The following is a 17,915-nucleotide window of genomic DNA, read 5'->3' on the forward strand; positions in this document are numbered from 1 at the left end:
GCGGCCTTKAGCAGACTTCTGTGACGAAAAACTCCTCCCCACATTGGAAAATAAACGAATCAAGCAAAGCCAAGATGGGTTCTTTTTGTAACTAAATTTAATTTACAAAATATTTTAAAATCAAAAGTAGAATAAGACGTGCACAAATTTGATGAAAACATTGTTTTCATCAAACATCAGTTTGATTTCAAAAACATCAGTTTCTCATTCTTTGAGCTTTAAAATTCAAAGACACACAGAGTACTGTGTTTCCATGCTGTTTAAAAACAAAAGGGGGGCAGAAATCAAAGCTTAGCTGAAGTACCCCTGCAAGAAATCCTGTGAAGCACACAATGTTAGGACAAAAGAACTTTACTTTTCCATAGCAAACAAAGTTACACATGGGACTGAGTACTTCTACATTTACAGCACACTTCCTAACTCTTCCTCACAGCRAAGGATTTCCCCTAAAAAAGACAAGTTAAAAGACCTCCATCTAAAATACCAACCTGTACAGATCACATTTAAAACACATTATCTCAACATACCAGTGACAAAATACTGAGTTCTTTTCACCTTATTCTTTCATATAAAAAGACCAACATTTAAACATGATCAAAATGGTTATGGGGCATTATGTCATTTTTATCTTTAGTCGATCAMAACCTTTTAAACCAAAACATTTTTCTTAAGAATCATGAAAAAGACCCTTATGGGTTAAAGCAAAGTGACTGCTCTGCATTACATTCTGCCAGGGACATTCTTCGATGCACATGRTGAAACAACCAAATCGTTGTGAGACGATTCTACAGCAAGATTCCATGTGGCAAGGACCTACAGATAAATGCACTGTTTCCCTTTAGCTTTAGGCATATGGGGAACACACAGTCTGTGTGTTCCATATGGAAAAAAAATCATAGCTTTTTTATTGTTATCAAGGGGGAAAAAACCCTATTCATCTACAACAGCTCTCAGAATCCATTCATAATGCTACATTCATTAACTTCTACACTGAAGTTAATTTAAATTTAAAAACTTGAGGGTCATTTATTCCTTAGCAGTCCATCACACATTTCATATCAAGTGCACTGCGAGGTGAAGCATTCTTCCATTCTAGAAGCTCTTTCACATTCGTTATATAGAAATAAGCTCAGCTCTTTGATGGAACCAAATACATCTTTTGTCATTGTGGTCTGGCATGACCCATCTTTGGAAACTACAACTGGAATTATAATCCAGGCTATATAGTAGCACTGTATTTTTAAGGAAGCCACAGGCTTACAGAAGACATATCTTTGCCATTACAATGTTCAGCATGAAAAAAAACCATGAGGGATATACYGCTGTAAGAAAAGTGTCAGTGCTCAAAAGAGGAAATTCCAATATAAATAAATAAATGGAACATAAAATCCACTACAAGAATTAAAGGCAGTAACCCAGTCTACAACCAGAAATTGGTATAGCAAAAAAATATAGAATTTAATGTTTAAACAGAACGAGTGCAATCAGTTCTCAGACCCACGCAGCAGTTTGGAGTCCCARCACAGACTCCATTCTTCCCAAAGCTCAGCATGTGGAGAAGACCAACTTTTTGCAATGTGCCAGTAATCACTCTTTAGAGACCTTTTTAAAAGAGACACTTCTTCCTTCTTTGGCAATAAACACTCAGCTGATCCAGGGACTGCCAGATAAAGCATTATTTGTAAATGCCCCCTCCACATTAACAGAACACACTCTGATGAGGGAGCAGACACTAAGGAGTTTCAACCCATGAGCTGCAAGGTGCAGACCTTTGCCCTTCAACCCCAGYCTTCCTAACAGGAACTATCCTCTATCAAGCAGAAACAAGATTCTTTCACCTATCTAATGAAGTCCCAGTCCATGAAAATTTATTTTGCTCATATATGAATTTTAAATAGATGTAAAGCCATATGAATTATAGCTCATGATATTAAATAAAAATAAAAGCTATRTATCTAGCACATAAGCTTTCCTATTGTCTTTCACTGTCAACTGGCAATGATCCAGCCTGACCAGCAGGTAAAAACACTARCTAGTAGGATTATCTGCAAACAAAAGAACACCAAAGAACTAGTAGTTAATTTTTTCCAGGAATGACTAGCAATTCTGRTCACCCAAACAGCAAAGAGAGTGCTCGTTTTTCTGAAAAATGAGTCCTTTTATAGTCCATTTCTTGTTGGGCATGCACAAACATGRAGCCCTTTGAAAGTTATTGACCTTAATGTTTTCTGAATAAACAACTGAACTAGTGAAAAAGCCATTCCTTAGCATATACATAAAAGGCACAATTATGAAATTATTTTTCAAAGGACATTATCAAGTAAATATGTTCCAAATTCCACTTCAGTGTTTCTCAGAGTGCCTTCCAAACAGACTGGACTTTAAAAGAAACAATTAGTGATCAACCACTCTGAAGCCACTGTTTTGTCAAAATCCTATAGTACTTATTTCTACTGTAGGACAGAAAAGACAAGAAATAACCAAGAAATAGGCTTTTAGTCTGAGCACTGCACTAACACCATTGATGCTGAGCTACTTTCTACAGTACAATTATTAATGCAGTAGAAATCATGTTTCATGTGCACATGAATAATATGGATATGATACACACATGTAGACTTGAAAACTACACATAAACCAGCCATTTTCAAGCCATGGAGTGTAAAGATGACAGAAACAGTTTTATTTTGAAAAGAGATGAAGGTGGAGTTAGAAAGCAGAGAGGGTCATACTTGATAGTGTCCTTTCAGAAGGTGGCATTCAGTGGCCTTGTTATTGCTGTGTATTTGCTAGTCTTCAGCTTCTTCCCAGATTTATTTACAGCATGTCAGTCTGAACATTCCCAGAGCACAGCTCTAAATTTTACTTTAGAGATACAAACATAGAACAGTTAAACATATGTAGTCCTGTTTTAGAAACTGAACTTTTATAGTTTAGGACTTCTATTGTGCTTCTTTGGCTAAGTCCTATTTAAATATTGGTAACAGTTAAAATTCTATAACTCTGCCACTATTTAACAGCTAACAGAAATCTTTGGTGTATTTAGGTTAAGAATCCATTAGGGTACAAGCTTCAAAACATGAACATTCAGGCAGTTCTGGCCCCTCTCCTGCAAACTGCTCAACACTGAAGCAGATGATTAACAGAATCTAACACCAAAGTATCTGAATACAATCTAAAATGATCTGTGCCATTTGAGAGTCTGTAGAACTGTGATAAGAGATCTCATCACTACAACTCCCATGTGCTCAGGTCATTGAATAAATTTAATTTACAGTTATAATAATACACGTAAGTCCAGTTTCCCATTTTAAAGATTCTTTGAGATACTAATTTAAAAATAGGGAAAACTGGGGGAAAATTTGMATCTTAATTCTCTTCTTAGTAAGATGACAATCTTATGATGCAATTCTTCTGAGGAATTATGAAGATCACAAAATTACTTCAGATACTTTCTTTGGCATCATATTCACCCAACAAACACAGAATAATTATTTTTAAAGTAGACTTAAAAAAGAAAGTTTGATGAGGTCAAACTATACAAGATGGTGACACCAAACTTGTAGTTGCAAATGGGTTTTTTTGAAAAAAACCCTTATGTCTAGTAAAACAAAAGCTAAAAATGATTAGACATAAATTACTCTCAAGAGTTTGACTTTGGTTTATAAACACAGTACAAGAAAGTGAGAAACAAAACAATTTAATTAGCAACTCACAAAAGATTTATAATTACTGATTTTTTTAATAGAAATTAAGTACTGTTCTGGAACAGTTTTTAAATTTCTCTTCTATCACAGATAACCTGAAAATGGRCACATTAATGTGGGACCCTCATATCATTTATGCTTTAGCAYRGATAAACCATGCCAATCCTTTGACCATTCATGGGTTAAAATGACCTTGCAAACACTSCCATTTCTTTCAAAGTTAGAGTGTGTGGTACACTTCAGAAGACAAAGAYTGAAAAAGCAAGAAAAAAAAGCATATTAAAATTATATAGAACTAATTGCAGAAAATCAGACAATACCATTGTCTAGATCTTCCCACATTATTCAATATTAAAGAYCAAAAAAGAACCAAGAGGCCAAATTTAGGCAGCCTAATTGTACTCAGGGGGATCATCAAATATCTTGTTTAGTGTCTTCATAAAGTATCMCAAATCACTTTTCAGAAGAACCTAGTGCCTGTGTCCACTGGCTAGGCTCCAGAGTCCAGCCACCTTTAAAACACTCCAAAAATTCCTCAGGTTCAAGGAATATTATATATTAATTTGTGTGAAACGTAATTCAAAGTTTGTGTTTTATAACCCTGCCTGCCCTTACAAATTTTCATGAGTTTTATATAGTCCTTATTCTTTCAGAATGCTTCCTATTCMACTTAAAACATTAACTCAAAGTGAGATGCAGAAAGGCAATTTTTTTAAAATTAATAGCCAGATATGTAATTACATTTTCAGCCACTATCCTTAGAAGATATTTCAGAGCATTATTTTTAAAAGACCATCTATAAGATTTTTAAAAACTCTTAAAATCACAAGAAACACTCTTTCAGTATGCATCAAAATGTGCCTAAATGTTCAAATATTATGTAAACAAATTGTTTTCCCAAAACTATGCAGAAGGCTTAATGAGTCCAAATAAAATATAAAATATAAATCTTAGTAGCCATATCAGCCTTCTGGTGGCTGCTGGCTTAGGAAATTAGGTGGAATGTTATGGTCTGCTCATGAATGTTCGTTGTTTGAAATATTCTGTACAGCAGGAGTTGTATCTAGCCCCAGTAAAGTTCCAAGATATGACTGGTCTCTGGGATCCAACATTTGCTCAGGCCTTACAGGATGAACAATATTTGCAGGCTGTGGAGTCAGGGTGTATTTCTCYAGGAAGGAAAGCTCTGTAGCTCGCTGATAATCCGGCTGCTCTGGCTGGGGGGGAAGGATGCTGTGGGGCTGAGCACTGTGCTGTACCAGCTCTGCTTGGGGGTCTGCCATGGGCACGGGGACCAGAGTCACAGGCACACACACTTCTGTGGATACATTCTGCAGCAAAGTTTTGGCTTCTGATTGATATGCTTTGGACTGTTCCACATACTGTTTAGCCTCAGTTTGGTACACTTTGTCATCAGAGGTGTACTGCACTGGTAAGGAGACTAGCTTTTCCTCTGGAGAAGATGCCAGTGCCTCCTCTGCAGCCTTAGATCCATGAACATGATCAATATGATACTTCAGCTTGTCTTTTCGTTTAAATGTTGCATTGCAGTGTTGGCAATTAAAAGGTCGAGCATCTGAATGAATAACCATGTGTTTAGTTAATGTCTTCTTAATTCTGAAAGACTGATTACAGATCTGACATTTGTAGGGTTTCTCACCTGTAAAGACAGAGAAGTATCAATCAGTTATTCTGAGTAACAACAAATAACYCATAAATATGCAAATACCTTCCATGGATTATGGCATTGAGACCTACTATAAAACAATTCTACTAAAAAAAAGGGTGCAAGTTTAGCATCAATTCTGGAATCAAGGGAGCCATAAGAAGTTTGTTTAGAAGTTCCACTGGCATACTCTCAATACTTTGGATTTATGTCAGAATATAAAGTAAATAAAAAAGAACAGTCTTTTAACGGCTATGATGCTGGGCTTAAATGAGCTCAATTTGTACTTCTATGTATTTCAAAAGGACAATTTCCTAAACTTAAGGCAGGAAAAACAAAGTCAAACAGAAACGACATAACCCTTTCCAATGGGAGTTCAAATCCTTGTTTAGATTATCACTTGAAATGTAGCAATCTTGGGAGCATAGAAACATTTAAAAAGTCTGGGTAAATTTGGCAAGAATCAAATGAGTGAACTGAAGGAGGAGGTGTAGAGAGTGTCCCACAAACCTGATCTGGGGATTATCAGTATTCCAGCTAACAGTCAGAGAAGAGCATTCAGAAATGACCAACATATGAGCATGAATAAAATCTTGCTGCTGTCTCCCACTCTTGTCCTGAATGCTCAACAACCATTACGAATTAAATAATTTAATYAATAGATACATAAAAATACATTCCTACATGTTTTGCGGTTTGAGGTTTATTTTATTTTTACCTGAATGTGTCCTAAAATGCATTTCCAAACTTGATTTCCCTTTAAAAACTTTCTTACAGACTTCACACTGGTGAAATGTTGCTTTATATCTTCAAAGAAAAAAAGACATCTCATGTTATTTTTCTGTAACAAACTAAAACAAAGCTATGTGCACAGCCCTTTCTGAAATCTTTAACTGCAAAACAGTTAATTATCAAACTTTCCAAATTTCCTAGGAACTTACATTCCTATTTCCTGGCATCTACATACCAAAAACATCTACTCAATTTTTTTCAATATCCAGTCTTATTCTGTACTGGAATGGCATTTAAGTATTCAAAGAACAAATGCCACTAMAACTTCTTTGTTGACCCCAAAAATCTCCTAAAAAGTAACTTTTTTTTTTTTTTTTCCAAATACTCACAAAAAGCTTTTATTTGACAGAATCAAGCCATATACAAGATTCTAGGAATGGTAGAATTTCCCTTGGTAGGCAGTAGCCTATCAAGGGAAAGAACCAGAATAAACAATGTAGTTTTAAATCAGACACATCTTTAATGGCTTCTACACAACACTAGTGAGTAGTAGCAACTAAAACACATCATCTGAAAAACAACTAGGGCTGTTAATTTCAAATCTCTGGAAGGTTTATTTTTTAGAGCTCAAGAATTTTCAAACCTCCCTGCATTTTTAGGTTAGAGACATAAGTCAGGTTTAAAAGTTTTTACCTACTTTCAGAGCCACTAATCTGCTGCCAGCTTCTAAAATACCTTAGGTGTGGGATAATTCTCACAGTGCTTTTACGATGACTAATAACTTAGTCTTAACTAGTCTGCAATGAGAATATTACAGCAAACCATCAATTAAGAACAACACTGAGACAGATAACTGACAGATTAAAATCTGATCCTTTTAATGCTTTTATTTACTTAATTATGCTACAAAGAAAATATCTTCTGTTAATTATGAAGGCAATTTTCTGACATCCCCTTCAAACTGTAATAATGCTACCTCTCAAGACTGAGGTAACAGGCATGACAAACACACAGAATTCTGCTCATAGATGCAGGCCCCAACAACATCAGTTACAGTACAAAAGTATTTATGCAGTTGTAAAAAATCCACACTTACTTCTGCCAAACCTTCTCTCCTAGATGAACACTTTTATAATGAACAGTGAGGTGATCTCGACGGCCAAAACATTTTCCACATTCCTCACACTGATGTGCTTTTTCACCTTCAAGGGCAAAATTCAATAAATTCTGTTTAAATCTTTTGGAACTTACTAGATGTTTATGACTTAYAACCATGTTCCCAAAGTTCAGCCAATCAAGCTCTTCCACACTTCACTTGGAGAAGGATTCTCTCTTGTTGAAAARGAAAATTCAGGAAGCATGGTGGTTCTATCAGAGTAATGATTTCACCACCTGTTATATACAACTATTCCATATCATTCCTACAAAGACATTTCTGTTCAAGCCAAGAGACACTTCCCCAAATGCCCACTGCAGGAGAGGTACAAGTGAATGACTGGGAATAATGAAGAGAGTATTCTCTTCATTGTGACCKGAAATTTGGTATCTTCACTAATTCTAAGCTATTTTAAAAGAGAAGCTCATTGAAACACACCTATTTTTAGCTACTGCTTTTGAGAATTTAAAATTACACCACAGTATTTATCTTTTGAATGATCCTGATGTACATAGTTACCTTTTTCTTTTATGCTGCTGTTTAAAAGTATCTTGATGCTTTTTAGTCATCTTGAGATCTTCCACAAAGTGGCACAATATTTCTTCTCATGTAAGTAGGGGTGTGGACAGTCAAAGAATGTAACTTTCTAGAGGAGGAAAAGCAAATAGAGCAGAAAAGAGGATTTTTTTTTTCGCACTTGGGCGTTTTCAAAGATTTCTTTATTTCATAGCAGACATTACGATTTCAAACACCAGGAAAGAAGCTGTCTTTCAGAATAAAGGCTCAGGAAGTTTAGACTCTGATCACTTTCATATTTTCATGCTGCCTACAAAGTATTTTGCCTCCTACGAGGCCCTATTTCCTCAGGATCCAGTTGTGAAAGAGTTACTGGTTAATTTTTGCTCTTCCTATACAGTTGATAACCCTTCTGCTCTCAGCGCAACAGATTTCTTTTCTTCCTCCTGATCATCCCAATCTGTTCATAGGGCTGATTCCCTCAGCCTTCCTTCCCTCTTTCCCATAAGACAGACTTCAGAAAGTCTGACATCTTCTCTGATGTTCTGAAGTTAAAGTGATCAGTGTACAAACTTTGACAGAGACTGTGACAGCTYCTTCTGCGTTGTGGCAATAATGTTTCACACAATTGCTATTAAAAAAAAGAAATCTGAACTCATTAAAAAATCCTCCTTTTTCACTTTTGCTTTTTGTATGTATYATTTTTAAAGCAATTCACCGTTACATGTTTTTGACTGTCCCTCGGCTTTCTATGTTATTGTGGAGGAAACATTTGGCTTTTAAACYTTGAAAACATGTAAGATTAACCTTAATTTAGCAGACCATAAAAAGAGTGGCAGGAATTTTTATCAGGCCTAAAACATTGCATTGTACTGAAAAAGAAATATTCATCATTAACTTTTTATTTGGTTGTATTTCAAAATAGTAATTCTGAAGCCAATTTTAAAGAAAATACCTACCTGAATGTATTTTTTTGTGTTTTGTCAGATGGTCATGCCGAATAAATGTCTTCCCACATTCTTCACATTCATATCTCTTGTCATCATGATGCACTCTTAGATGAAGTCTGCATATTTAGTCACAAACATAACCATAAAATGCAATTCTGTTAACATAATGTGAACTGCTAATTCGATGCAAAATACCAGAAAATGCAGTCTTTAATGCTTCACATGAATATCAGGAAGTAACTTTCAGCTGAGGTACACTTAGAAACTTAGAACTGCTCTTAGAAAGCAAGAGATAACTGAGCTGAACTCCCTTATGTGACATTAATTTAGTGGGATATTTTAGTCCTCTGYTTATTTTCTCTTCGAGTAAGAAAGATGAAAAAACTTAAGACATGCAAGAAACTCAGCTTTGATACACAATTTATAGGGGATTTTGTTTGTGTTTAAGTCACTAATGGACTAAAAATTAAATGAATTCTCACAGATTATTAATATATTTTTAACCTTGAAAGATGTTTAGAGCATTTGCTAATGCTCTCAGAGTTGTAATACATACATTATAAAGATTTATGTCAGTAACATGAATGCAAACATATCACCAAGTAGGCAAAACAGTTTAGCAGCTTGTTCAAAAAAATCTATACCTGTAAGAGCTTCCATGACGAAAACTCTGCCCACAAATACTGCAAAGATGAGGCTTCTCTCCACTGTGAATTCTCAGATGTTCTTTCAAAGTTGTTCTGTTTAACAAATGCAGTAAAATTTAATTTTAAGCAATGGCCCTGCTACTTTAAAGTGAAGCATACTATGATGGATCACAACWTATCCAAATGAATTTATTCAGATATACACACATTTAAATGTATTCAAAGATAGTCTGAAAACCTGTTTACTGAAATAGTTGGGTCTAGAAACAGTATCAGTAAAGAAATGAAATATGGTCCCAACATACATTTGGGAAACATACATTAAAGAAAACATCTTTCCCAAAAAAAATCACAAGATGTGTTTGCACAACAGAGAAACTTAAGTTTCTTAACAGTAAGAGATTTAAGTTAAGCGAATGAGAGATAAGACTTCCTTAATATATTTACATTTCATAAATGATTACCTAGAATTGTCACCTTTAATTTTAGAGGTGCTCAGAAAATCACATGCTACCTGTGGCTGTGACACTACATTTTAATAGACTAATGTTCTGAAATGGTCTCATTTTATGTTAAAAACTCACAGCATATTCAACAGCAATTATAAAATGCTAAATACTCCTCTGTTCTGCTGAAGTTGAAGTAGCCACTTAGCTCCTTACCGTTCCCTGACAGATTTTCCACAGATGAAACACGTCCATTTCCTCTTTCCCCCGTGAGTACATTCTATGTGGCGTTTCAGATTCCCTGTGTCATTAAACTGGCGGCCACAAATATCACAAGGAAAAGGCCCTACAAGCAGACAGAAACACAGAGTAGGACTGACTGTCAGCTAAACTAAACAAGTGCACRTGGTTACTTCTGAAAACCCTCATCAATTTAGAGAGCAAAAGTTTTGTCTAATAAATTATCAATGTTTAGCACAGTCAGCATACTTTAGTTAGATTTTGTGAGTTTTCTGCCAAGTTACTTCTAGGACCTGGCAATTTAGTGAGCTTCCTGACKGTAAAGCAAAAATTTAGAATTCATTGTCAAAAGCAATTAAGCCCACTTAGACCACTTGAAACAATAAGTTCCTTTCACCCATGTAGTTCCTACCCAGCAGAAATAATCAGTAGCATAAAAAGCCTTCAGAATACTTCAGGAGAAAAGAACAAGGTCTTTTGAAAATTTCASGAAGAATCTGATTCCATGGCTGAGAATCACTTTCATGCAAAAAAGTTCTYAAACCAAGATAAACTTAATTCTTCTTCCTCCCCAAAATTCTGACTTTCTAGGAACAATACAATGCCTCAAACAGAACAGAAACCAAACAAAAAACCCTCAAACCACTCTCCCCCAAAAGTGGAAGAGAGAACTGTAAAATGAGGTGGGGTGGAAACCAGACTGACCAGGACATAAAACAGTGGGCGAAGGTTTTACTTTAAATCTAGTGTTTACATGTCAGAAGGAGGTTTCTATACCGAGATGGAATTTTTCTTGATGTTTCAGTCTTGCAAACCGGGATTTAAAATGCTCTTCACAGTAGGTACATTTGAAGGGTTTATCCTGAGAGTGAAGGATCATATGCTCTTCTAAGTGAGGTCTTCGAGTGAAAGATTTCTTACAAATCTGAAATAATAACACACTTTGTCAAAGATACATCAGTTATAACCAGATTTTTTTCCTGTTCATAAACTCATAATAGTTTATTTCATCTGATCTCTGCACCAGTGTGGTGGGTCCCATGCTTCAACATAAATCAACAGAGTTCTCACTTATTTCCCTGTGAGACTCTTGCTGCTGTCTATGACAGCTCAACTGAGCACTACAACTCCCACACATTAACTCGTGCAATCAGCTTCTCAGAGCACACATGAATAAGGAAATCAAAAGCAGCAACTTTATTTGTTAAAAAACTCATTATGTTAAATAAAATGTAAGAAAATTCCATATTTGTGCACAGTATAACAGCCCTCTCATTTTTCTTTACTATGAATATCTACTGTTTGTGTTAATTCGCTCATGTTCCTCAAGGACTACAATATGGTCACCAAATCCTGTTGTTCACAGAGTACAGCATACACCAACAACCTGAATGAATCCTGCAGCTCACATCTGTGGCACCTTTGCCCTCAGAACACACTGCACAACCTGAAAACAAAGTCACAGCACAGCACCCAAGGGTCCTGTTCAATGTCCAACTGCTATAAAAGTTGGAATTTCACCCGCTTGCAATTCAAGTCCATTTTCAACGCACATGAGTTGCACAAGAGCAGCAGCTCACTTCTTAAAAAAGTTCTATTTACAATTTTCAAGTTAAAAAATAAACCCACAAACCAGGAAGTGGAGTTTATCACATCACTCATCTGCTAACATACTTTCCCAGAAYGAATGTCAACAATGTTGCACAATTGATTCCCACTATTAAAATGTTTCTTATCTAGTAACAAACAGAATCTGTAACACATTCACACAATACAACTTCACCRGGCAGATAACATCCTTTGATGAAACGTGATCCCACCAGCTGCACAATGAACCCTACAAATTCCTACAGCTGCTATCTCCCAAGTTCCTACTGTATGTTTACTAGTGACAGTAATTATGTTACAGCACCTAATATTACAGACATATAGAGGAGCATACAGCAGCTTGCATAAACGAAACAGCTGCCCTAAAAAATGAAAAGGAAACCAATTCCCTTAAAACAACAACAAAACTGCATATCTGAAACCTTAAAACATTACTTGGTAGCATACACAGAGACAATGGAAATTCTACAAACTCCTTTTTAAAGCAGGCGTAGCTATGTAGTTTCACACATATACCTCTCCTGGTAAAAATCAAGGGAATTATTCTATGATTTTACAACTAGAGTTAAATTTAGTAAAAATTTACACCTCTGTTGACATGCATATGCAGCTAAATGAGAAAGTGTCTCACATTTAAAATATATTATCCTCACTATTGAAAATCCTTCCTAAAACAGTCTACTTTATGGCCAGTGCTTGATGTGTGCTATTAACAGGAGAGCAAATACTGTTTTCAAAGTATTCATAACATTCAAGTCTAATCATCTGTAAACCAATGTATTTGAATAACAGTAATAACTAATCACGTGAAAAAAATACTYCTCAAACTATTTTAGAATTCAAATTGGTATTACCTATCTGACCTGGAGGCYGTACATTCAAAGTTCAGTCCTTAAATCAGCATATAGAGGAAATGTATCACATACAGAGCATACCATCACATACAGAGCTTTCTGAGATTTCACAGAAACATAYAACATGTTTTCACTTAAGTTCACAGAGCATAAACTATATGAAAAAACAAAATTACTAAAGGATTACTTACATCACATTTCCAACCTTCACTCTTTGTCTTCTTGATAGAAAGAAATTCTTGCACATTCTCTGGATGAAACCTAGGAGAAAGACAGAAAGATGAAGTTGATCCAAACACTAAATACCTACTTCTAAGCTTTAAATAAGCTGATCACCACACTAGCAGAACAGAACACTGATACCGAAACAATTCTAATGACACAAGTAAGTAGAAAGCAGTGGAGTCCTGTAGAATCTCATACAACAGTTGCCATGACAGAGGGCAGTTTCATCTTATGGTTATTTACAAAGAAAGAAGAAAATAATACCTTGCAATTATCTGTCATACATTATTTATCTAAAAGAATTGATTTAGACACCTATTGTCATCAACAGGAAAGCACTGACATCTAAAACTAAGGAAGGCATTTTATTCTGCCTTCAAATTAAAAGCAGCACAGATAATTATTAAGACTGATGTGGTTGTGACTGATTGCTAATCTGAAAGAGAGAAATTTATAATAAAAACCTATGGCAGAACCCCCATAGAACCCTACTGCTATTTCTTATGACTGGTTAGCTGACACTCCTAATCCCCATGTCCTTTGAAAAGGCACTTATTTGAAAAAATTKTTATAAAAATACTGCAGAATATGCTGTGTTTATACATACATTTATCTTCACTTTTAAACTGAAAAAAATGCTTCCTCAGAAATGCCAGACACATTATCTCATACTCGCCTCTTGACGTGCTTTGCTAAGGTCTTTTTGCTTGCATGCAGCTTATTGCAGTAGGGACACTTGTGTTCCTTCTTGTGGAAGTCAGTGTCACTGGAGTGTTTCTTTCTGTGCACTGTCAGGTTGGACTTGGTTGAGTAGCGCTGGTGACAAATATCACATTCGAAAGGCTTCTCCCCCGTGTGGACACGCGTGTGGCTCTCGTATTTGCCTGGACAACAAAACCAAATCTGTTAGCATGACCTGGAACAGGTGTCAYGTGCAATATGCATGTTTGGGGTTTGTTCTACAATCTCTCTTACGGTAATCAAGCTCTAAATACCCTCCACATTCATCTAAAGATTCCTACTAATTTACTGCACTGAAAACTGTCCAGTGCTCACCTATGTGTTGGATCCAAGGTCCCTCCAAACATTTCCATCTTACGGTAAAGCTGTGCCAGGCTTATGAGTCAGTCTTCTTCAACTCCACAGCATATTCTGTTCTCAAAACACTGCAAGTTACAGTACTATTCTTTCACTACACTGGTCATGAAGCACTYTGTAGAATGGTGAGCAGCCTCGCAACAAGTGATAACTAAGATACTTTCAAGCAGCAAGACACTGAATGGAAGATACAGACCCTTGCACAYTATCTGTATTTGAAACACAACATGCTACCATAAACAAAAATACTGCTCCCGCATTTCTTTCACACCGCTTGTATTCCCTCGTTTGTCAATCTTTTTCTGAGGACAGAATTCTGTCCTATACTGTGGATACACCTATCTTGAGTTAACAGCAGGCTCTCTATTTAGTACTAGATTTTACTTTTTCCTCTGCAGAACATACATGTTCAGTATTATAAATTTATGAGTTTCTATAGCTCATAAATTTAACATAAAAATCAATTGTCCATTGTAATACAAGCTCATAAAAAAATACTTTCTGTATCACTTGTTTAAATGCATACTTGTCAAGCATTTTTTGAGCACAGAAATARAATTCTAAATAAGGGCAAAGAGAAAAGGGCTTCCAGTGTGTGCAGAACCAAAATGTCCCATTCCAACCCTAAATACTCACAAGCCATTTATTTCTGACAGTAGGTGTGTTTTTGCATACCATGCAAACAACCAGAATGCAGAGCAGTGAAAGAGAAACAAATGTAGTATTTGCAGAATTTTAAAATAATGTGCTCAGATAATTTATTGAAACTGTTTAACACCACAGACAACAACTTACTACACTTTGAGAAAGGGGYAACACACTGGATCAGTGAGATAATCCAGAAATTCCTATGTTCACCCTTCAGGACAGAGAAAGCTCTTGGTTTATTTCCCACACAAACAGCACCACCATATGGTAAACGGGAAGGAGATCAATCTAACTCGCTCTTACCTACTCGATCAAACTTTTTGTCACACTTGGGACACTGCAGTAGTTTTTTACTACTGCTTTGAATGATGACTGGAGCTAAACCTTCAGGAATATTTCCCATTGAGTCAACTGCCTCGGAACCCTCTTCAGCATCATTCTGTTCTTTTTCACTTTGTTCTTCAGATTCCGAATCTTCCCCTGACATTTCCTCTTCCTGCCCGTCTTCATCCACATTGCACTCACTTTCACTGTCTTCAAATTCACTTCTCTCAGATGTCTCCTTGTCAGAACTGACTTTTTCCAAATTGCTGTCAGAGGCATCACCGCTTTCRTTGTCACTGATATCAAACTTAGCTGGACATTTACGGCTTCTCGTGGAGCGCCTGGTGGAAAAGCTGGCCTTCTCAACCATTTTTAACCCATGCTTTCTATCCAGGGAAAGGGGGCGGTGGGCTTTAGCCAAATGGTTTTCCAAAGATTTCTTGTAACAGAAACTTCGACCACAAAAAGTGCACTGATGACTGTTTAATAGTTTACCTGTCAGTTCGCTGAGTGTTTCTACTGGTGTAGGTGCATCAGTTACCACATCAGTCTGTACATTAGAAACACTTTCGTTATTTAGTAACTTCACTGCATCTATGATATCTAAAAATTTTGCTGCTTCCAGCACTAGTGGAATTTCATTTTTATACACAAAAAACTCAGAGGTGTAGAGAAACTCAAGCAAATGCTGAAAGACAGAATGAGTTACATGATCTAATGTGACAACATCRGTGCTTGGATTTTTGCTCAAACAAGCATGAAAATAACTACTCCCAACAGCAACAACAACTTTGTGAGCACTAAATTCTTTTCCTTCTACAATTATGAGTAAATCACAAAATGATGGATGTTTCTGTCTATCGTCATTTAAGTATTTAAGTAGATTTTTGTTATACTGCAATGAGCTTAGGAGCTTTCTTTGTTCTGGTGATGGTGAAAGTTCTTGGGAAGATTCGAGCTGATCTGCAGGAGCTATTTCTGCAGGCTTGGAGACAATTTCTTGTGCACAGTCCACTACAAGAATCTGCTCTGAAGTATCTTTCTCATGGCCAAGATGAACCTTTTCATTTACACTTGCAGCGAGCCGTCTCCTTTTCTTCATTGCAAAAGTGCAACTTCWGGATCAGGAGCTTCATAGGTGATCAGCAAAGAATTCCTGTGACGACTTGGTTCTGCTCTGGACCTTAAGAAAATATGCAACAGCAATTTCATACTCTGCAAAAGAATCATGATAAAAATGACTCTCAGCACTTAAACATTTCTCGATTTATTAATGCTTTCTATATTTCACTCTCAGTTTTCTGTATCTGCATAGCTGAGACTCTTATTAAATCACTACAATCTCTTCGCCTTTCAGCCCGTGGCATAACCCACAGCGAGCCAGTGAGCAGACACTGCCTATTATTAGCTCTAAGGCGGCGGCTGGGCTGGCTTCGCTCGGCTGCCGGACGCATTTAGCCTGCGCACCGCGCCGGGACGGGCGTGCAGTTATTTATTATTACTACACCGAAGCTCGTTCTCGTTCCGTTTCACCCCAACAGAGCAAAGCCACCGCAGCTGCTCCTCGGGCCGGGCCGGACCCGCCCGGCGCCTCCCGGGGCCGCCCGGCCCTGCCCTGCCGCGCCTGTCCCCGCCGAGCGGCCGCGCTCCCCCGACCCGGCCCGGGGACTCGGGGACGCTGCCTTTGTGCCCCCGCCGAGCGAAGCGGAGCTCAGGGCGGAGCAGGGCCGGCCCCAGCGGGACCGAAAGCGGGGCACGGAGGACGCGGCGGTCCCGCGGTGCTTAAAATGGCCGCGCCCGCCCCCCTGTCCCGTCCCGGCCATGCCGTGCCGCCCCGTGCCGTTCCCCCGCGCTGCCCCGGCACGGCCCCGTCCCTCACACCTGCGCGGTGCCGGGCGCTCCCCGGGGCCGCTCGGCCACCCAACGCCGCTGTCCCCGCTCCGGCCCGCGCCCGCCGCTTCCGGGCCCAGCTACCCGCGTCAGCGGGGTCACGGCGGCGCTTCCGAGCGGGGCGGGGCTGGCAGGGGCCGCGCCCTCACCGGGCCCAGCGCCGGAACGCGGCCCGGAGGGCAAAAATAGCGAGCGAAAGCCGGGAGAGCTCGCTCAAACAGCGCCGGGGACAAGGCACGGCCGAGCTGCCGCCGGCTTCGCGCCATGATTCCTCACTGATTCTGTCTCCCTGTTTGGAGCAGTGCTCATAAGGACTCGTGAAATTCCCGGGTTTCGTTCTTCCTGTAGTTCTGTTCAATAACATGAGTTTGAATTTGTTTTCTGCTTGAGTATTCTGAAGCACTTGTAAATAGTTGCGAAATTCCCAGTTTCCGCGCTTCCCGGATGGCAAAAGGAGCAGCCCCCGGGATGCAGCTCCTCAGCGGATCGAAGGCGCTCTGCCTTCTGTTCATTCCAGCTCCATTTCCCAATTGCCACTGACAACGTGACACCGAAAATGAGCTTGTTTTCCTGACAGCTTTAAAGAAGGATTAATGCAGGATTAAGCTTTATTCCACGACATGCATTCTGTGTTTATGATCTGTAAATGGATACCGAACAAAGCGTGACTCRCAGGTGCTGCGTTTTTCAGTAAAAATACTGAAAGTTCCTAAAGTATATATCTCTTGAGTGTTGCTGTACTGCCTGTACTTACAGCACAGCATTTTCCTTGAAGTGTACAATTACTTAGCTTCGGCTTTGATTTTGATTTTTTTTGTTCGTTGGTTTTGGTTTGTTTTTGTTTTTTTTGTTTGTTTTTTTTTTCCCATTTTTTAGTAGTATATATCAATTAAGTTAATTTACTAGCAAACTATTCGGATAATATTTTAAGTAGCATTAGTTCTTGCATTTAGTTATTACTTCTGTAGTGAAACAATGGTGTCAATAAAATTAGAGCAATCAAGATTACTATGATTCTCTGGCACWGAAGACAAAAATCTACTTATCTCTGAGCCATCTGCTCTTTTAGGATGTTCCTTGTGCATCATGAACTTTTATTTCTGTAGAGCCATAGTTAAACTGTACATAAACTCTAAAAATGAGATTCTCTATTTGATAAGTTTCTCTGTTATTATTTTGCAAGGAAAAAGAAAGTTCTGGAGCAAGGC

The 17,915-nt window shown here is 37.9% G+C and overlaps 1 protein-coding gene across 2 annotated transcripts; it reads right to left on the reverse strand.

Annotated features, from left to right (window-relative positions):
- Positions 1 to 85: 85 nt before the first annotated feature.
- ZBTB41 (zinc finger and BTB domain containing 41) lies at positions 86 to 16,790 on the reverse strand. 2 transcript variants are annotated; one of them, XM_057364233.1, is made up of 11 exons: positions 16,699 to 16,790; positions 14,797 to 16,000; positions 13,424 to 13,631; positions 12,714 to 12,783; positions 10,838 to 10,985; positions 10,037 to 10,166; positions 9,372 to 9,467; positions 8,737 to 8,843; positions 7,202 to 7,307; positions 6,092 to 6,180; positions 86 to 5,367 (listed from the first exon to the last, which is right to left on the reverse strand). In XM_057364233.1, exons 2-11 carry the CDS (start codon positions 15,917 to 15,919, stop codon positions 4,724 to 4,726), a joined length of 2,721 nt encoding a protein of 906 aa, XP_057220216.1. In that variant the 5' UTR covers positions 15,920 to 16,000; positions 16,699 to 16,790; the 3' UTR covers positions 86 to 4,723. The 2 variants fall into 2 exon arrangements, with proteins under 2 accessions (XP_057220216.1, XP_057220215.1); XM_057364232.1 differs by having other exon boundaries at positions 14,797 to 16,032.
- Between the last annotated feature and the right edge of the window lie 1,125 nt (positions 16,791 to 17,915).

Source organism: Malurus melanocephalus, unplaced genomic scaffold, assembly GCF_030028575.1.
Source record: "Malurus melanocephalus ecotype Western Australia unplaced genomic scaffold, MMel_1.1 scaffold_37, whole genome shotgun sequence".
Classification (NCBI taxonomy): domain Eukaryota; kingdom Metazoa; phylum Chordata; class Aves; order Passeriformes; family Maluridae; genus Malurus; species Malurus melanocephalus.